Source organism: Boleophthalmus pectinirostris, unplaced genomic scaffold, assembly GCF_026225935.1.
Source record: "Boleophthalmus pectinirostris isolate CB_2022bp ecotype Guang Dong unplaced genomic scaffold, ASM2622593v1 HiC_scaffold_15, whole genome shotgun sequence".
NCBI lineage: Eukaryota > Metazoa > Chordata > Actinopteri > Gobiiformes > Gobiidae > Boleophthalmus > Boleophthalmus pectinirostris.
This window is the reverse complement of record NW_026571070.1, coordinates 28,066,580-28,088,497: the sequence shown is the minus strand read 5'-3', so window position 1 is coordinate 28,088,497 and position 21,918 is coordinate 28,066,580. Positions and strand designations below refer to the sequence as shown.

Sequence of the window (21,918 nt, the reverse complement as noted above, 5' to 3'; positions counted from 1 at the left end):
ATCTTTGGAAGCTTATATCTGATCCATTCAATTTTTATCTGAAATCTGATACCAGTATCGGATTGGTGCATTCCCAAAACAAGACAGGAATTATCCAGTCAGACTGCTTTCTGATTGGATAATTCTCTTGTGAATCAAAACTCTAAAAGTATAGGTAATGCATATGGAATATTCAAAGGCACACTGTAACTTTCTGCTTTGTTTAAGTTGTGAATTGCTATGGCAACAGTACAAAATCTTCATCAAACTTATCTATCGTGCATTTGTTCAATTTCTCAAATGCTCAAATAAAAAAAAAATTGTGAGCAGGGTCTTATGTCCGCTGAGGAGACTCAAAAAGAGACAAGACAACATTTCCACAGAAACAAGCAGAATAGTAACATTTCATTCATAACTACCAATAAATACACATTTTTTGCATCACTGTCTATGTACACCAGTGTATGAATGTGTCAACAGTAACAATAACAATCATATATTACATATTGAAGCCCATGGAGTTAGCAACACACTGTATATATGACCGAGTTGCATTCTGGACAATATTATGACGCAATGCCCTACACACTTTAACATGGCTGTATTATTTATTTTCTTCCTGCAGACTAAACCAACCAGTGAATCGGCCGTGAGCAGCACCGGAGACCCCATGCACCACAAGCGCTCCAAACTCAAGCCCGAAGAGCAGCTGCCCAGCCCGGGCACGCTCAGTGTCCAGGTGAGGCCGTCTGCTCCCGTCAACACAGAGCAGAAAGGCTGTCTACTCGAGTTGTACACACACAAACACACACCATATGAGTGAGCGCAGTGGTTTCCTTATCCCAGGCTACCTCCCGAGTGAAACAGCCAGCACATTGATTTTTCAAACACTTGGAGGAAATTGTTTTTTAATCAGAAACATGTAAGTGGCAGGAAAAATGAATGAGCTGTGGTACGGGAATGTGTTTGTATGAACAGGCTAAAACAGAACATGTGGTGATCGTGCAGTGGTCAAGAATGTGTGGCACATGGCCTCTGTTCAACTTCCAAAATTTGACATGAATGTATGTTTGAAATTAAAATTTAAACATATATATATATATATATATTAATGAATAAGCATAATATTATGGTCCTGTCTTGCAATGACAAAGGTAGATAGACCTGGACTCATAGGGTTTAAAGTGGTCATATGGAATTTATATGGAAAGTCACCTGCATAGAAAGTTAAAATCATACTCTATAAAAACGTTCTCCTTTGAGATAGTTTTATGCCATACTGTGGAATCTTATAGCCAAAGGAACAACATTTTCATAGAAACAATCAAGACGAGGTTTCTTGGAAATGCAAGCCCACTCAGAGTAGGAACAAGTGTTTCTGTGTTTTTCAAATGCAATGACCATAGCCATAATCAAAACACTTTTATTTTAATCTCTTTTTAGGCAAAAAAGTTACATACTGGGGATTTAGATATCTTTCTCTATATCTTAAGTTGAACAGTGTACTCTGAAAATTACTATACCTTTTCCCCCATTTATGGAGTGTTTGAAATTCAAAATTAAAAACAAAAAAAGTAAAAATTTCTCCTACAGTTTTTAACTTACTCTACATGTAAAGCAGTACACTTTTGCATCTGTATAAAGTGGTCTTTTGCATCTGCTTCGTGTAGGACCATCCAGATGGCATGACGCTGGTGAAGGAAGAAGGGGACAAGGACGAGAGTAAACAGGAGCCTGAGGTGGTCTACGAGACCAACTGTCACTGGGAGAACTGCTGCCGCGAGTTCGACACACAAGACCAGCTAGTCCAAGTGAGTCCATACAAACAGATAACTAGGAATCGTCTGATGTTGATTTTTTGGTCTTTTTTTTGCCAATACCAATATCCAATATTTGTCTTGCTGCTGTGTTCGATAATTGATACTTTAAAGTCTAAGACAGAACCACAAATTGATGTTAAGTTATCATAAAGATTAAATTTGCTTTACACAATAAAAATGTTGAAGTGCGATATACCGCTGAAGAACATATATACAATAAATGATAAGAATGAAACAAATTGATGACATCAACACAATAAACCTAAAGCAAGATTATCTAAAAATGAGATTAATGGTTTTGTTAAAAAAAAAAAAAAAACATGAGCTAAAATATTTGACCAATTCCAATATCTGTGCAAACCCTGCTGTATTACTGATGTTGGTCTATATACCCCCTATCCCTACAAATAACCTCTACCAGACCAGACCATGTCCCTATCTGGCCCTGTGTGTCTGGGGCCTGTACTCCAGAGCCACTGGCAGTGACTGATACAGCGGCTGGATTCCTGATTGGATCCACACGCAGCAGTAATGGGCTCAAAAGCTGGAGAGTAGCACGCGGCGGCTAACTGTGGTTTAAGCCTGCCTCCCAGAGCTAGCATGTGCAGCTAATGTTGTACAGCGGACTGGCCCTCCTCCTGTCTGTTATCACAAGTCTCACACCAGCACAAAGATGGATGGCCCTCATCACACAGAGCCCCGGGGTGCAGGCTAAAGCTAAATATTAATGACATTATGGCCGTGTCACCTCTACTGTGGCTAAATACGCTGTGGCTAATAGTTGCGTACTCTCTGTGGATCGTGAATGGCTTGTTTTGTGTGTGACCTAATAGTTGAAGTTGACAAAGTAGCGTAGAAAAGACATCCGCTTCCATTCATTTAAACATGGTGAAAGTGAAACAAAGAAACAGCATTTGAATTTTGTGAACTTGCATTTTTGGCTGTAGGATTAGCTGCAATCAAATGGAAATAGCAATTTTAGTAGCTGTAAATCACTATCTGTAAATATATCATATTAATTATATTCTATTAGGTAAACATGTTTTTTTTTTTTTTTTTTCAAATGTTAATATTCCATAACTGATTAAAATATTCATTGTAAACAGAATCTTGATTGTAAAATGTAAATTCCAAGTAATACAATACAGAAAAGACACAATCACTGGTATATCACTTTATATTTCAAGTAGTGGCCAGCTTTATAAAGTGTGAACATCACATGACGTAAACAGCCAAATAAAAAATCTGTTTACATTTAGGTTTACTTTTTTCAAAGTATTGAAATGATTTTGCTTCTAAAATTGTACTTAATTGTGAAATTAGCTCAGTTGATCAGAATCAATGACCCTGTAGACTGTATAAAGAACTGTACTAAGCGAGGAATAGGATTTTTTTAACAGACAAAATAGAGAAATAAAAACACCAGTATCACGTAGAGTGGGTTAATACGAATATTTTAAGACCAAAATGAGGCTTGCAGCAGCAGGTACAGTGAGAGAGGTGACCATTTTCCAATGTAAGTCAATGGGAGCCAGGGTCAGAAGGACGGTGGTGCGATTTCAGCTCTTACAGATGAAATCTTCAATTTGGCATTGGGCAAGACACTTAACTTGAATGTGTGTGTGTAAATGGGTGATATCTTAATGTAAAGCGCTATGACTATTTACCATTATATTATGTTTTTAGTTTCTACAATCATCTTGTGACTTTAATAAACCCCATTACAGATTAATCGAATCATCTCAACATCCATACTTTTGTTACTTTGTGTTCTTTTTGACTTTGCTGATTTGTGTCACCTACAAATGTATATTTATAGCATCACAACTTTCTCCAGACGCTATCGTAACCTTGAACTGTCAACCCATTTTATCAATCATCCAATAATGATGAACCTAAACACCTAAACATACAAGATCATTAATTCACTATCACCTTACTCTCACCTTTTCCATTGTGACCTATGCACACTTGAACTTAAAAAAAAACAATTAATATATACCAGTATGATCCCAACAAAAGGGTCAAACCTAACCTATCGTGCACTGGGTTTGGTGTGCGCGTGAAACAGCCATCAGCACACATCTGATAGAACTCCTCACAGCTGTCTGCTCAGCGCCCTGACATGGCAATCCTCCGCTGCGGTGGTAACCCCTATCTATAATTGATATCCTGCGCTCGGAATGGGCTGCCTCCCGCGTTTGAAGGGCTCGGCTCAAAGGTTGAAGATCTTGACAACTTCTTGGCCCTGTTTCTGGCAGCGGGACGGTGTAGCAGAGGAGGGAGAGGGCTGTTTGAGGAAGAGGAAGGCATGGTAGTCGCTCCAGGTGGCCGGGATAACTAGACAATGTCCATTCTAACATATATTGTATCATATAGGAATGGAGAGATTGGCAATATGGGAAATCTTGTAATGTATGGATAAAAATATAGAAAATAGACATCACACTTGCTGTTTAAGAGTCAGAATCTTTTGAAATATGACAGTATTTCATAAATGGTCTGTCATAAAATTTGGCGGGGGGGGGTGTATTTTAAGGATTTTTCTGAAAATTGTAATAAATATTACATCGAGAGGTTTGATAACACAGAAAGAAAGATTTGGATATCATTAACTTCTAACCCCCAACTGCTAAAATAAGAGAAAAATGTTATTGAAAGGGCTGATTTAGAGTTAAATTGTTGGTTTGCCTCTTGGCTCGACCATACAAAATGCCTCTACCCTTTCTCTCTCCACTAAATTGGCTTTTTCAATAAGATGTTTTCTTATTTTAGCAGTTGGAGGTTAGAAGTTACTTTCTGTTTTATCAAACCTCTTGATGTAATATTTAATTAAAAATTTCTGAAAAAAAAAAACAATAATAGATCAAATACAGCTACTTTTTTTTTTTTTACCAGAATTTTATGACAAACCATGAGAGAATTACATTGGTGTAACAATCACACATGAATCACTACATCACCAGCAAGCATAAATATTACCTTTTAATTTTTTCCCCCTCAACATGACAACAACTAAGCAGACCAAGCCCCAGGGTTTCAAAATAGCCACCCGTTCAAGTCTGTCTAGGTACTTCCGGTGGCTGTAGGCCAACCGAGCATGCACAGTAGTGCTCTTTTCTCCCATGGGCACATGCCAATGCACACGAGCGCATGCACGGAGAGCGGCCTTGTGTATCACGTGATCGCTTTGACCAATCAGAGGGAGAGGAGCTAGAGCGCAGCAGAGCAGAGCCAGAGCTAACTATTATAAAGTGTGTTTTAAGACAACTGAAAAAAAAGTTAATATATGTGTATAAAAATAGGTAAAAATTTACACAAAATCCGACATTTTTGAAAATTGTAGACGTTTGTGATTACATTGCGCTGTATGAGAAAAATCTTGTCTCAGCCCAGGGAATTTTTTCCGCTGTAGTACCAGTGAGTGGCCACTACGTCAACTGGAGGCAGCTACAAGCAGCAATAGTGTATCCAGTTATTTTAATAGATCCATGAAGCAGACAAATAAGAAGTCAGAAGGTCCCATACTTGACTTTTTTCACATGTATTCCGGCAAAATGTGTCTTTCCATAGTACAGATATTGTATAAGCAGCACTTGAGGTCAAAATAATCTCTAATTAAAAAGAATTTTACTGTCTGATAATTAGGAAGTCCATGTTAGCATGCTAGTTGTTGTCAGCTTTACCTTCACGGGAAAACTCTGCTCCAGTCTGCTTTCTTGGTGAATAATTAGGATGCACGAGGGAAGCGAGGAATAAGTTTGGACCACCGCAAACAATTTAAAATGAACTAGTTCTTTTTTTTTTTTTTTTTGTGAATTGACCTTATAGATATTTCATGGCAAAGGACAATGTTATCAATAGATGAAATTGTCTCTTGCCCCCCACCTGGGATTATGACATCGCATGCTAGAATCTGAAAACCACCAGTAGCGTAAGTTTTGAATCTCTTGACTTCCCTTCCTCTACATAACCTCCAACTGCTCCACAAAATCCCCATTACTCTCCACTTCCCTATCTCCAAATTGTTTCTGCAGTTTGTCGCCACTCGCAGATATTGCATTTTCCTTCTCATTTGCACATGCAGATATGGAGGGGAGATGCCAGTGGAGTCTCCGCGCTCTAATTCTACGTCGCAGACTGGGAATCGCTCTTATCAGGCCTGGCCCCACCCCCTCCGTAATGGGATAAGTACAGTATTTGGACCACAGTGGCTCGTCGGGGGGTTGGGGGCCTCATATGGGGGTGGCGCTGATGGCGGAGAGTTCCATATAAGCAAACAATAGAGCACCCCCTTCCCCCCTGTTCTGAAATAGCTTTGGGGAAAACAAAATGCAATTGTTGTTAGAGCCAATTGGACTGTGTTTTTTGGTCATGTGACTTCAGGTATGGGAATGCAAGTCCCATTACAGATAACATGACACTATAGGAAATACTGTTCTACTTTGTATTGTATTTTGTATTCTACTTCTGACGTAATACTTTATAAGAACCAAAAATAAACAGCCCAGAGCCCAAATTTTATGTACAATAAAACTGCAATGAGGTTAATGTTATTTTACTATTATTATCAATTATTATTTTTCCCCATTTCAGATTTAAAAATCCCAAATTTGACTTGTTTAAACTAACTTAACTTAAATTATCTGTCTGGTTAGTCACTCCTTGGTTTCAAATGAATTCAGTTACTCAATAGAAGTCTCAGTGGTGGTTTCAATTTACTTTAAAAAAACATAAAAAGGATGGAAGTTAGCATGTATATGTTTTTTTTTACTTGAAGTAGCCTTAGTACTATTATATACTACAGGGGTTGGACGAGGCACAATTTTCACAAGGAGAGACAAACCTCAAGATTGGGTCCACGAGAACAAGACAAGATGAGATTTTTACATCATTTATAGTGTGATTCATTTCGCAATGTTGGTTTCACTATTTTTATTTATTTTAATACATAAGCAGTCATTGTAGTACTGCTTTTTGGAACTACAGCTTCTCAAAATGTATAACTCACCAGCTCTTAACTGTTTTTTTTCTAAGGTAAAGGTAAATTCAAGTGGAAAAATCTCACAAGATTTTTGTCACATGTGCACAACCTCGTGGCAATTTTGTCTCGCGAGATCTCATGGCACAAGATCTTGTCCCATCCCTAAAACAGTATACTATGTCAAGCAGCTCTTGAGACCAAAATAAATCTGCTGCATATTGTCTGCAAGATGCAAGCATTTTCTTGACCAAATAATCATGAAGTGTGCATTAGAATGCTAGTTGTTGTTAGCCTAGGGTGACCAAATTTTCAAAATACTAAACTGGAACACCTCCGGGTTGTGATATAAATAAAATTGTGAAAACAGTGCGTAACATTGTGGATTCTCATGTCAGTCATGCGTTTTTTGCTTTATGGTCATTTGCAAACAATGATTTTTATATTTTGGCTAAACAAATGATAATTTATGCTCCTCTTTACTAATGGCGAGGATCTGATTTATCAAAAACGGTTATGTGTTTCTTGTTTTAGTCCTGTTTTATTCTTTGCTTAATCCTGGTTTAGATCAGATTGGTCAAAAATAGGGACACCTGGGACATTACTTGTATAAAACTGGGACAAATCACTGGTTTTGGATAAATTTGCTGGGACAGGGGACACAGGACTCCAAACTGGGACTGTCCCAGGTAAACAGGGGCATCTGGTCACCCTGCGTTAGCCTTAGAATCATGACAAAACTCTTCTTGGATGTGAAAAGCACTTATAAACTGACAACTGAGTGGCAAATAATTAAGATGCTGTGATTGCATAAGGAATAACTTTGGACCACTGCAAACAGTTTAAAACGAAATTGTGGAATAAGAACTGTGAAGTAGAGCCTTTTGGGAACTCACAAAACAGCAAATATTTGATACCTTTGCATATCGCTTGGAAATACCTAATCTTGTACTTTCTTTGGTATTGTTTTGATATGATTTCTTTCATGTAACCCCTCTCTTCCTGTAAAGTTGCCTCTTAAAGAACCCACTTGCTCTTTGAACACGTTTATCAGCAGTGTTTTAAGCAGCGGGAGCCTCTCTTACATCTTTATTTGCGGTTGGCCTAATTTCCAGATTAAGCCTTCACGCCACCCTCATCGCTCCTCACCTTGTTCTTGGCGCATATTTTTACCCTCTCCCCTTCTCCTGCACCGTGACACACCACCGCACGCTCCTTTATCGCTCGCGTTTAAGCTCTCTCCTCGCCCGCGATAAGATTAGCATCGCATCGACGTAATTTGGCGCACTTATCTGGCCTACGCAGTCAGCAAAAGCAAAGCGGGTGTCATTTTTGCTCCCAAACTATTTATTTCATTCATTACGTTTCAACTCTCCACACAGAGACATGTTCGGTTACTTGCGCCGGTTTCCCTCTTTCCCTCCCTTCGCCCGCCCGTCTTCTCAAAGGAAAGACTTTTTTAAGATAAGGCTTTAATGTCGCGCTTGAAGTGGGGTTTTGTCGCTTGTGGCTAAAGATCCTAACACCGCACGCCTGTTGTTTAATCTAACGGTCTTTTATGTACAAACCTACAAGAATGCATGTTTGCTCAAAACACAAAATGATATTGGAAAAAATAAAAGGAGTTCATGATTCTGATTTGCTGAATGTCTCTCCACATTCCTATATATTGTAATGCATTGTAGTAGTAGTAGTTGTAGTAGTAGTAGTAGTAGTAGTAGTGGTGGTAGAAGGTGTTGTAGGTTAAAAGTTTTTTTCAAAAACATGATGTTATCTATCTGTAGTAGTAATAGTACTATTTGCAGTTTGTAGTAGTTATTGTAGTAGTAGTAGTAGTAGTAGTAGTTGTAGTAAGTAGTAGTAGTAGTAGTAAGTAAGTAGTAGTAGTAGTAGTAGTTGTAGGTGTTGTAGTTTGAACTTTTTTAATAACATATCTGATGTCATCTTTCTGTGGTAGAAGTTGTTGTTGTTGTTGTTGTTGTTGGATTTGTAGTAGTAGATTAGTAGTACTAGATGTTGACATGACATTATCTATCTGTTGAAGTAGTAATAGTAGTAGTAGTAGTAGTAGTAGTAGAACGTGTTGTAGGTTAAACATTTTATTTAATAACATATCTGAAATTATCTATCTGTAGTAGTAGTAGTAGTAGTAGTTGTTGTTGTTGTTGTTGTAGTAGTGGAAGTAGTAGTTGTTGTATTTGTAGTAGTAGTAGTAGAAGTAGTAGTATTAGTAGTAGTAGTAGTTGCTTAGTAGTACTAGGTGTTATAGGTTAAACTTTTTTTTTCAAAAACATGACATTATCTATCTGTTGTAGTAGTAATAGTAGTAGTTGTAGTAGTTATAGTAGTAGTAATAGTAGTACTAGTAGTTGTATTTGTAGTAGTAGTATTAGTAGTAGTAATAGGTTAGTAATAGTAGAAAGTGTTGTTGGTTAAACTTTTTTTTTTTTTTTTTTTGCAATAACATATCTGATGTTAATTATCTGTAGTAGAAGTAGTAGCAGCACCAGTTGCACTAGTACTTGTTGTAGTTGTAGTAGTCATAGTAGTAACAGTAACATTGGCATATGACACTCCATCATCCTGAAACGTATCTTGAGTATATGTTTTTGTACAGATCTTTTTAGACATAGACTTTAAATCTTTCTCTTTGCTACAATATCCAAATACATAAATACTATCTGACTATACTTCCATCCTCTCTGGCCTCATGGTACCAGCCTGTATACTCGTGGTACCAGCCCGTATGCTCGTGGTACCAGCCCGTATACTCGTGGTACCAGCCTGTATACTGTACTGTGTGTGTCTGACTGTATGGCCTCGTGTGTGTTCTCCACCCTCCGCAGAGCACTTGTGTCCTGTAGGTGGCGCTGTGCTGTGATTGTTCTCCCCGTGCTCAGCCTCCCCAGTGTTACAGGGAGATTACAGAGGGAACAGTCTGGAGGCGGGCCCCCTCCTTGGCCCCCGGCGCGGCCCTTTAATTGGTAAAATGCAGATTTTTTTTGATCAGGAGAAGGATTAGGCCCTTATCTGTCTGGAGTATCTTACACAGAGATGAAAAGAGAGCGCTGAATTACACATGCCAATTCGAGCTCCCTGCCCCCTGCTCCTCACACACTCCTCCCACTCTCCTCTCTTACTCATTCCTCCACATTATATACCCAAAATACTGATACTGCAAAACTGGCTAATCCATTAATCATTATCGAAAGAAAATAAACATATCGCAATATTTCAGTCCTCTGTTTGATAGAAATGTACTGTTTTTTAAGAGTGAAATAAATGGATTTTCATCCATTTTCAATAAAGGTGCTCACAGGTGTAAATTTTTTAGAAGGTTGACCACCTGCTTGTCTCCATGTGTTGCCTGGAATGTTCCACAGTGTAGCATTAAGCATATGCATTTATACAATTAAAGGGTTTTTTTTGGTGTATTTTTAAAAACATGTGCACTTACTGTAAGCAAGGCTGCCTTTCCACAGATCTGATCAACAACTTGGCCTTGTGGCTTCATCACTTCATCACCTGAATGCCATACATTGGAATATTTCACACAACAAGCAGATAGCTGAGCCTCCACCAGAAAAGTTACACAGTGCACCTTTAAGTCCTCCTTTTGCCCTCTTTTGGACTTGTTTTTTTTTTTAGCTTGGGTGTTATGTTTTTTTTTTTTCATTCACATGTTTGTGATGTTTACTATTTAACCAGGACAGTCCCAGTTTTGAGCCCTGTGTCCCCTGTCCCAGTAGATTTATCCAAAAACAGTGATTTGTCCCAGTTTTATACAAGAAATTTACCTGGCGTCCCTATTTGTGACTAATTTGATCTAAAGCTGGTCTAATCCAGGACTAAAAAAAGATTAAACCAGGACTACATCAGGTCTAAACCAGGACTAAACTAAGATTAAACCAGGACTACATCAGGTCTAAACAGCACTAAAATAGGACTATCTCAATGTTTGACTAATGTGATCGCCGCCAACAACAAAGAGGAGCATAAATGATTATTTGTTTAGCTAAAATACAGAAAATATTTTAAAAGAGTTGAATGCCATACTGTAGAACAAGCAGGTAGCTGAAACTCCACCAGAAAAGTTACACAGTGCACCTTTAATTCCTACTTTTGCCCTCTGTTGGACTTGCTTTTTTGTTGTTTTTTTAGCTTGTGAGTTGTGTTTTGTTTCATTCATACGTTTGTGATGTTATATAGTGGTAGTTTACCTAGTTTAGAAGAGAGTAACAATGATTGGAAATGATCCAAATGGTTCTTCTGAAGCTGTGTGGAGCACTTCGTGTATTACCACATGACATCATAAGGAGGATCTGAGTGTTTTCAGTTTGAGAGAAGAACTGTACATGCATGGTTTGTGTGTTAAGCATGTGTGAATGAAACAAAACTCAAATCCAGGTAAGTTTGTGAAACATTACAACAGAGATCAGAATATAGTGTAATCTGGCACTTTTAATGTACTCCCATCAAAACCGATGGCTATAATATTGTTTTTTATCATTATAGCAATCCAAATCAGTTATTGAATATCACATCTTTTCCTCATATGCAGCAGCCCTATCCTGTGCCTTTACCGCTTCCATGCTCCTCTCTGCACAAAGCGTCTGACATCACAAAAGAGCGTATGATTTATTAGGGCGTGTTTGATAAAGCTAAACGGTGTAGCGGGGCCCACAGCTTAGTGAAATTGCCTTGTAAACAGCCCCCTCTTTTCATGCACGCTCGGATTCTAATGCATGAGGCCGCGTCCCGGAGAGCCTTTGATAAGGAGACGCGCAGATGGATCCCAAAGTGGCTAAACGGCCGGGAAATAGCCCAACAAATGACTGCTGCATATTACACCAGTGTGCGGCGTGTACAGCTAAGAGGAGGATCATTATTTAACACAAACCAAGTGTAAAAGTGTGCTAAGGCAGTGCGGGTATTGTCAGGGCTGGAAGTACTCAGTTTTCTTGTGTGAGTAAAAGTACAGATACAGGGGTGAACGAGATTACTCAAGTCAAAGTATCTCACGAAAAAATCTATTTCTCGTTTAAAAAATGCACCGGTATTTCACAAATATTTTGAGAACCATTAACGAGTCAAATGTTGTGATCTTGATGAAAAATTGGGCAAATTTCTGGTCATTAAAAGTGACTGACTTGATTTCATAATAAATTTTTATTTCTATATTTTGTTTGCTCAAAGACTGACTCAAACTCACTAACTACCTGCCGCAGTTCAGAACCCGCTGATCCATCTCCAGATCTTGAGCCAGGACTCAAAACTACCTGCTGAAGGATTGTGTTATGGGTTGATGGGGGAAACCAGAGTGCGAGGAGGAAACTCACCCAGACACAGAAACACGCTGACTCACACCTCACAGCAAGAAGGTTCTGGGTTTAATTCCCAACTAACTGCTAACTGCTGTTCGATAAACCCTATAGTACAAAGGTGACTGGGGATATTAATTAAAATGAATTCAAACAGCAAGGGGAAAAGTGGTGTAGTAGTAGTAATAGTAGTAGTAGTAATGGTAGTAGTAGTGGTGGTGGTGGTGGTGGTAGAAGGTGTTGTAGGTCAAAACACACATCTTGTAGGTCAAAAGGGTTTTTTTTTTTTCAATAACATCTGACGTCTTCTATCTGTAGTAGTAGTAGTATTGGTATTAGTAATTAGCAGTTGTGGTTGTAGTGGTTGTAGTAGTAGTAGTAGTAGTAGAAGGTGTTGTGGGTTAAACTTTTTTTACGTCATCTATCTGTAGTAGTAGTAGTAGTTGTGGTTGTAGTAGTTATAGTAGTAGTAGTAGTAGTAGTAGTAGTAAAATAGTAGTAGTAGGAGTAGTAGAAGGTGTTGTAGTAACTTTAAAAAAAAAATAACATATCTGATATCATCTATCTCTAGTAGTAGTAGTAGTAGTAGTAGTTGTTGTTGTTGTTGTTGTAGTAGTTGTACGCGTCGTTGTTGTAGTTGTGGTTGTAGTTGTAGTAGTAATAGAAGGTGTTGTAGGTAGTTAAACTTTTTTTCAATAACATATTTGATACCATCTATCTGTAGTAGTAGTAGTAGTAAGTAGTATTAGTAGTTATAGTAGTTGTTGTAGTTGTTGTTGTAGTTGTAGTTGTGGTAGTAGTAGTAGTAGAAGGTGTTGTAGGTTAAAGTTTTTTTTCAATAACATATCTGACGCCACCTATTTGTAGTAGTAATTGTAGTAGTTGTGGTTGTAGTAGTAATAGTAGTAGTAGTAGTAGTAGTAGTAGTAGTAGTAGAAGCTGTTGTAGGTTAAACTTTTTTTTTTTTTTTTTTCAGGTCAGCTCGAGTTTTCTGAGAGGAGTTTGCATGTCCCTCTAGGTCAAATTTTCCTTACAGGGACAATAAAGTGTACATTAACCTTAACTTAACCTTAAAAGTAAAACGTATCTACTTGTAAAATGTAGTGAAGTGGAGTTTGTAAGTAGAGTATTTTTACTTTTGTGTATCAGTTTCTCCTGGGTCTTGCACCTGTGTGTCTGGCCGCTCCGTGTCCCCTGCGTCGCCCTCTCAGATCCATCTCGGTGGCGTTTACAGTTGTTGGCGATAAGCTGGCAGCAGAAGACGAATGCGGCGCTCGGGCTATCAGCACCTGTTTGTCCATTTAGGCGAGCGCCGGGCCTGTCTGCTCAGCATGGAGATTATTGATTCCATAAGAAGTGCCATTAGATCATGTGGTTAGGTGTGTCCGCGGCCACTCTCTCTCTCTTTCTCTCTGTCCCCGCTCCGTCAGCTCAGACTCATGCATCACCCTCGGACTCCTCCCTCATCTCAACAAATACTCTACGTGTGAGTGTACAGCCGCGGGTTTATCACATCCTGAGGACTCAAATCTGTACACACACTCCAACACACTGGACAAAAACAGATCCACGTCACTTAAATTAGGGCTGCAACGATTCATCAAAATAATCGACTGTTGGAATAATCATAATCATACTGTAATGGTTATCTCGAATTTAAGCTTTAATCCAATCCACTTTATTTTTATAGCACATTTAAATTTTCTATTTTTATTTTATGTATTTATTTTGGGCAAGTAAAGATTTACATTCTTATACAATGGAACATATAAGTGAAATCATAACAGAAATGAAAATAACTACAACAAAAAAATGTTGTTTGGAAGAAGAAAACTTATTTAATCCCACCCCCACACATTACATTTTCTAAACATGACCGTTTCCAAAGTGTTGCGCAGATAAATTAGTACAATAAAAGACAGTAAATCATAAATAAAAAACAATAAATAAAAGTGTTAAAATGCATAAAGCTAGAAATGATTAAAAAATAATAATAAAATGACAAAGACAGCATCAAAATGGTAAAATAATAAAATTCTGCATTTCACCAATAATACACCTTAATATCTAAGTTTTCAACCGCCATATTTCAATCTGTATCTGGTGAAAAATGTGTTTCAAAAATCTCAATGTACAAAAAAAAAAAGAAAAAAAAAAAAAAGACAAATTGACTAATTGAAAAAGTAATTTTTATCTAGTCAAATACTAAAATAATTGTAAGTTGCAGCCCTCACCTAATGCTTTTATTATTATGATTAGATCAAAAACGTGATTTAAAGTTCAGATATGGCTTCTTTGGTTGTAGTTAGAACATCGGTTGAGGTTTGGTAAATAATAACTCTGGTTAAGGTCAGAGTCTCCATGTAATGAATGCAAGACAATGTAAAGTCCCCAACATATGTGGAAAACGTGTGTGTGCGTGTGCGTGTGTGTGGGTGGGTGTTGGTGTGTGCGTGTATGTGTGTGTGTGTGTGTGTGTGTGTGTGTGTGTGTGTGTGTGTGTCAGCAGCGCTCGCCCATCGGCCCGCGGGATATCGAACGTCCCTCACATGCCAAAGGGATTCCCTCACGGACACAGAAAGAGAGACAGAGAGAGAGAGTGAGAAAGAAAGAAAGAGAGAAAGATGAGAAGGAGAGAAAGAAAGAAAGAAAGAAAGGGAGAAAGTGAGAGTGGAGAAGGAGAGTGAGAGAGAAAGAGAGGGAGAGAGAAGGAGAGGGGAGAAACGGAGGGACAGAGAAATAGAGAGGGATGGAGGAAGAGAAAGGGAGGGAGAGTTACAGAGAAAGAGAGAAAGAAAGAGAGGTAGAGTTGGAAAGAGAGAAAACAGAGACAAGGAGGGAGAGAGTAGGAAAAAATAAGAGAGAGAGAAAGAAAGAAAGGGAGAAGGAGAGAAAGAGAGATAGAGAGAGAGGGAGGGAGAGTTAGAGAGAAAGAGAGAAACAAAGAGAGGGAGAGTTGGAAAGAGAAAAACAGACAGGGAGGGAGAAAGAGAGAGAAACAAAGAGAGGTAGAGTTGGAAAGAGAGAAAACAAAGACAAGGAGGGAGAGAGGAGAAGGGGAGAAACAGAGAGAGAAACAAAAAAGGGGGGAGCGTTAGAGAGAGAAATAGTGAGAGGGAGAGTTGGAAAGAGGGAAAAACAGAGACAGGGAGAGAGAGAGACTGCGAGAGGGAGAGAGGGGAGGAGAAAATAAGAGAGAAAGAAAGGGATAGGGGTAATAGTGAGAGGAAGAGAAAGTAAGAGAGAGAGAAACAGAGAGGAGAGAAAGAGTAACAAAGAGAGGGGAGAGCTGGAAAGAGAGAAAAACTGAGACAGATAGAGAGAGAAAGAAAAAGAGATAAGACAGAACAAGAAGATGGAGGGAGGGAGATGGAAAGAGAACAAGAGAGGGATGGAGAGGAAGGGAGAGAGAGAGGAGCATTCTGTCGGCGAGGTGGGCAGGAGATCAATCTAAGCAAACTTCAGTGGCGTCCGCGCGCTGCTCCCTCCAATCATTTCCTCCAGAATGAGTCTTGTTTTGTCAGTAGAAAATTAAAAAGTGTCAGCGAGAGTGATGGAGCTCCTGAGCGCTGGATACATTAGTGTGGACCGGACTCTGCTCTTTGGCTTTTACACCACAGCGCACACACACGAGCAGCTCAAACATCTGCATACACGACTGCTCCACACCGTCAAACCTGGAGAAACTAAATTATTATTATTTTATTACCAAGCATCATTATGGAATAGTCCATTTCTGCATTTACAATTCACAGTGAGTATGGATTTGAAAAGAAACTAAACAATAAACCTCTATCTATGTCACATATCACTTTTTTATTATTATTATCATTCATTTTAAAATATAATGGTGTTTCTATTTCTTGAGTTCTAAGGCCAAATACAAGATTTAGAAAGAAAAAAAAGAAAAAATATTCAACCTGGTTTTTAAAGCAAAACTGTAAACCCGTGCGGTGTTAAAAACCAGTTAAGGCGTCAAGACGAGTGTGGGGAAGCTGGGCAAACTGGTCAAAGCAGGAAGCAGATGCAACAAAAATAAGTCTTCCTAACCAGACAACATTTATTTTAAAATAGACTTCTTTATTTAGCACAAATGAAAGTACGAATAAAGAGAAAATAAGTAACGCAAATTGAAAAACCCCTAAAAACCTGCACAGAAGTCTCTCTGTGCCTATGTGCTTTTATACTCCGCCCAACAGGAAGTACCTCCCCCCAGGTGAGGATCAGTTCCAGGTAAAGCAAATCACCCACTTTGTCACAACGAGACTTAAAACTTTTCAATGAGAGAACGAGACCGCGATTATTTATTGATCCCGAGGGAAATTCAAGTTTAGCTGTGGAAATGTGCTGAGCTTTTCTGTTGAATTTGCGTCTCAGTCAAAGTTCTCAGTACGAACGGGAGGACTGGTCAGGTAGGGTCAGCAGATCTGTGTTGGGGCAGTTTGAGGAGAGGAACAGTCATCCGGACAAAAGTGTTCTTCATCTCTGTCTCTATCTGTAGTATCCTGCTTATATTGTCTCAAACAAAGATAATACTGGATTCTATCATAATGCCAACTTTTACTGTTTATTGAAAATGTGTATTATATGTCACACCATGGCACAATGGTCACTTTTACATGGTGTCTTTTAAGTCCTGAATTAATTGTTCTGAGTTAAAATATTCTTCTTCGAGTTTACATGGAAAAAATGTTAAATTGCCTTTATTTAATTCCACTCAGCGTCTGGGGGTGGGGAAGGGTTCTGATTGGGCAGGGACACGAACGTATTTGCGTCGACCGGAAGAAAACACACACTTCAGCTGCTACCGGCTTTTTTGTCATCTCGGTTTGTTGTTACGCCACGGACACAAGCATTATCCAAACCTTTCCCGCAGTCATTCCGATGATAATGAAGCAGCGGCTGGAGAATTCTCTCATCACGCTTTAGGTCTGTCGGCTGAGGAGGAGAAGGGAAGAGTGTCGGAGAAGGAGGAAGAAGACAAACTGAGTCAACGACTGCTCTGACTCAGCTCACTCCCACATCCCGCTCGCAAATCCAAAGAGACGTGGATGAAAGTCTGAAGCCAGGACTGGTGGTGCTGGATTGTCGACACAACGACCATGTGCTGAACGACCGCAATTAGTTTTAAGAAGAATAAATGTTTATGATCGAGGAATAGGACTGGGTATCATTAAGAAGTTGCCGATACGATACAAACCTTGAGACATAGGCCACGATACGAGACATATCTCGATACAGTGCACTTTCGATTCGATACAGTATATTTCAACTCGATTGGATATGGTTCAATAAAAAATAACAGCTTACTTAAAGTCTTTGTTAAACCACTTCTTGTGCAAAGTTAAAATGAAACACACCCATTTTACTCATCAAAACTGTGAAAATGTCAAATGTGTCGCATAAACAAGTTTCCTTCCATTAAACAAGCAACAAAACTGTAGCTGTAACAACATCATTTAGTAAAATACACCAAAAAATACTCTTGGCGATATATCGATACAGCAGCCCACGTTATCGATACTGCGTCATCATATTAAATGATACGATATATTGATATTCCGATATTTTTGCACACCCCTATCGAGGAAGAAATGAATTCAGCTTTAAAATTGGAATAAACCACCCACTTACTTTGGAATTAAGTGTAATTTTGAATAATCATTTTCATTAAGAATTAAGTGTTTACACAGTCTTTTTAAAGCAGAATTAATTTTTATTCAGATTTGAATTACTTTTATTCGGAATTAATGTAATTATCATGTAAACGTGGAAACTGTCTATTCATGTTATGTCCAGTTTATAAAAGAGGTGCTACTAAAAATACCCATAAACCTCTGACACATCTGACTCGACTGTGAACTCTCTTATCACCTCCTCCCTCTTGTATACACACTAACTGACTCAAACTGCACTATTTCTGGTACACGGGGTCACGATGCTTCTCCTCTCCACTCCTCTTCACCTCTCTCCTTCCACCATTAAACGTTGTATTTGCTTTACGTGTTCTATCATCTTATCGCCCGGGTCCTGGGTCAAATCTTCCCTTATCCTCTCCTCCTTTTTTCTACCAAGACCAGGCGCCGCAATACCTCTACTTACCTTCACAGATATGATGTTTGAACCTTGAAAAGAAATACCAGATACTTTGAAACACCCAGATGTTGACAATTCCACCCTCGCGTTGTAATTCCCGCCAATTACTCCCCCCGGACAGCGATAAGAGTAAAGAGACATGTGGCGTTTACAGATATGCAGGTGTAATACTTGACTGGGGTCTCGCTCTGAACTTCGGACAGGCTCTCTCCCTCCTCGCCGTTTCCCGGGCTTAAGCCGCAGATTGGGAGTTGCCACGGCAGCACAACTGTCAGCTCTTGTCACGAAGGGGCGCCGACTCGGAGTGATGTGAGGTGACAGGGTTTTATTTGAAAATCCGCTTCAAGTCGGACACTCGCGGCTACGGCTTCTCGCTCTCTGGGTTTCGGTGCAGGCGAGGATAGAGTGAGGAACGGTGAAGGTTCAATACCAGATTCATATTTTACATTTTCAATTTTGGTGTTTGAGGATTTTTTATTTCTTTGAGTACTTCTGTATTGTCCTACATTTGAAGTTTGAGGTCTCCGGAAATTTCAGTTTTCACCTACCCCCTAACTCCGCCCATGAAAGCTGTGAAGCCATTTTTCAACTACAAAACAAAAAGTTGATGAATACGTTTTGTTTTTGTTTCTCCAGCACATAAACAACGACCACATCCACGGGGAGAAGAAGGAGTTCGTGTGCCGCTGGGAGGAGTGTTCTCGGGAGCAGAAGCCCTTCAAGGCGCAGTACATGCTGGTGGTCCATATGAGGCGCCATACGGGGGAGAAGCCACACAAGTGCACGGTAAGAACCAACGCACGCCCCAAATAAACGAATGATGGATGGTTTACGTGCGGTTTTGTTTGTAATTTATTAACTCGAAAAGAAAAATCTGATGAAATCTATAAAAATCATTGGGGTGGAGGAACTTATTGTCAAAATGGTCTTGCCCCAGCACATATATAGTAAAATCAGCTCTTCAGGGCAAAAAACAAACATGTAGGTAGGTCTAATGATGTTGTGCTGTCAGCATCCTAACAGTAATATTCCACTCTGGCCTGAGTAAGTTGTGAAACGTGCTCATAAAGTTCATCAATGCAAATAATTAGGATTGTAGAAATGTGCGGCAGTAGCGACAGTAGCTCAGTTGGTAGACCGTTCGTCCACTTGTCTGAAGTTTGGCGGTTCAAATTCCGCTCTTGACATAAACATCATGGGTTAAGTGGTCAGATCCACTGATTTACAGGTTGGCTGGTGTGACTCCAGCTCCAACAGATGAATGCTGTCGTTGTGTCCTTGGGCAAAACACTTAACCCACCTCGTTCTCTGTGTCTGTGTTCACTGGTGTATGAATATTTGTGTGAATGGGGTGGGTGCTTGTTGTTGGTTGTGAAGTGCTTTGAGTGCCTTGAAGGTGGAAAAGCGCTATAGAAAAATGTGACCATTTACTATTTTACCATAAGAAAGTGAGAAATAAGTTGGGTACTGGTTTGTGCCCTATAATTAGATTTTGACCTCCAAAGCTGTTTTTATAATATATCTGTACAGGGGCAAGATAACTAACAATTTGCCACAATAAATTGTATTGATAAGAAAGCTTTAAAACATGGCTAAAACATGTTTTGCATAATAGAGGACAGGCAAGGTTTTGGGTAAGTAACCCACTGCTTGTTGCATGTCTGACCTGTGTTTGTCTCTTTCTGCAGTTCGAGGGCTGTGCGAAGGCCTACTCACGTCTGGAGAACTTGAAGACTCACCTGAGGTCTCACACTGGAGAGAAGCCCTATGTGTGTGAGCACGAAGGATGTAACAAGGCCTTCTCCAACGCCTCAGACCGAGCCAAGCACCAGAACAGGACTCACTCCAATGAGGTACACACTGTATATCCAAGACATAAGCACCAGAACAGAAATGAGATTGAGAAATGGCATTGGGTATAAAAAAAAAAATAAAATTAGACAATAAGCCACATGAAGTGGGTGTGAAGAGTGGGAGAGACATTCAGCAAATTGTCCAAATATGGTTGTCAAAATAACTGTTATAACTGTGGTTTGAAATTAGTATATAGTATTATATGATTGTGTTAGATTTTTCGCCCGTTATTTAAACTTTTTTTGATGCCATTTTCCAGAAACCTTACGTGTGCAAAATCCCCGGCTGCACCAAACGCTACACCGACCCCAGCTCTCTCCGGAAGCACGTCAAGACAGTGCACGGGCCCGAAGCTCACGTCACCAAGAAGCAGCGCGGAGACTACCCCCACCCACGCCCCCCACAGCCCAGAGAGCCAGGGGCCCACGGGCAGGGCCGCTCACCTGGCTCCCTGCCTCTGGGGCCCTTCTCCGACCAAAGGGAGTACAATCACGCTACCTCAAAACAGGACGACTGCCTGCAGGTCAAGTCCATCAAGACTGAGAAGCCCATGGTAAGAACTCGAGCATGGTACTGCAAAAACTATTCAATACATGTGACTCAAAGCTGCACTGTACTCTTGGATTTGCTTGGATTTTTTTCCCCAGTGACATGTTTTCTTTGTTAGTAAAAAACAAACAACAAAAACAGTAGAAATAAAGTCTTAAAATACTGTAAATCAGTCAAATAATCTGACTCATTCCCTGATCAGGTCCTTTTAACATATTAACAGCATATAACAGCCACCCCACTATGTACTAACAATTCTTAAGTATTTCTAACAAGTCCTTCTCCCTTCTCCCCTCTGTGCTTTTGCCTGTGTGTGGACAGTGGGTGATCAGGTGAGACTGGTGTGGGCCACTCCATCTGTGACCGATCCACTCCTCCATACTCCTTCTGTGCTGTTTCAACACTCATATCAACTGCATTAAAGTACAACTGTCACCTCATCAAGTCATTTTATGTTGAATCATGAAGGAAGAACAGCAGTGTGATGCTTTGTGATGAGTTTAGTTAGATCATTCTTAGGGCGAGCGCAGTTATCAGCACAAGATCCTTCCATCCCAAAATATGATTCATGTGTCTGAAGATTTATTTGTGTGTTTAACCAGTGATTACGTCCTGTTCACTGGTCACACACAAAAAGAATGTGTTGTGTTGGTATTTTTAATTTTTTTATGTCATATGTTTATTGCTCATGAGGCCATATATTCATATATTCATACATCCATAAATCCATGTACTATTGAGTTTGGTATTTGGTCCATTCAAATATTCTTTAAAGTGTCAGTGTTCATTTTAGTGTGAGTAGAAAAAGCTGGCACACCAGGGGAACATTCTAACTCTTGTTTCTGTGCCTGCCAGACGTCTCAGCCAAGCCCTGGCGGTCAGTCTGCATGCAGCAGTGAGCAGTCCCCCGTCAGCTCCTATCCCAGCGGTGGAGTCCAGTTTGCTGTGAGTGTGGGGGGCCTGGCAGGGGAGGGGCTGGAGGAGGACGAGGAGAGAGAGGAGGAAGAGGAGGCAGAGGACGAGTGTGATGGAGAGGGAGCGCCCATCATGGACTCCACCGTGTCCACGGCAACAGCCGCCATGCTGACCCTGCAGGCGCGCCGCAGCCTGGGCCGGCCCCTCCGCTGGATGGAGCATCTCAAGATGGAGCGACTGAAGCAGGTGAACGGAGGTCTGCCCAGGCTGTCCCCCACACCCCCACCCAGAGCCCCCGCACCACCTGCACCCATGGGCAAGGGTAAGCACTGCTCTGTCTTCTCCAGAGCTATTCTGTTTTGTATTTAGTATCCCATAACTTTCCTCCCATGGGAGTATTATG

General features: G+C 40.0%; 1 protein-coding gene across 1 annotated transcript in view; it reads left to right on the top strand.

Moving 5' to 3' along the window:
• Positions 1 to 21,918, top strand: part of gli3 (GLI family zinc finger 3) — a 146,340-nt gene that overhangs the window by 120,945 nt on the left and 3,477 nt on the right. The window contains exons 9-14 of the mRNA XM_020930739.2: positions 605 to 718; positions 1,650 to 1,790; positions 18,834 to 18,983; positions 19,886 to 20,050; positions 20,311 to 20,604; positions 21,456 to 21,837. Of these exons, the coding sequence (XP_020786398.2) occupies positions 605 to 718; positions 1,650 to 1,790; positions 18,834 to 18,983; positions 19,886 to 20,050; positions 20,311 to 20,604; positions 21,456 to 21,837 (1,246 nt within the window). The remainder of the gene's footprint in view (positions 1 to 604; positions 719 to 1,649; positions 1,791 to 18,833; positions 18,984 to 19,885; positions 20,051 to 20,310; positions 20,605 to 21,455; positions 21,838 to 21,918) is intronic.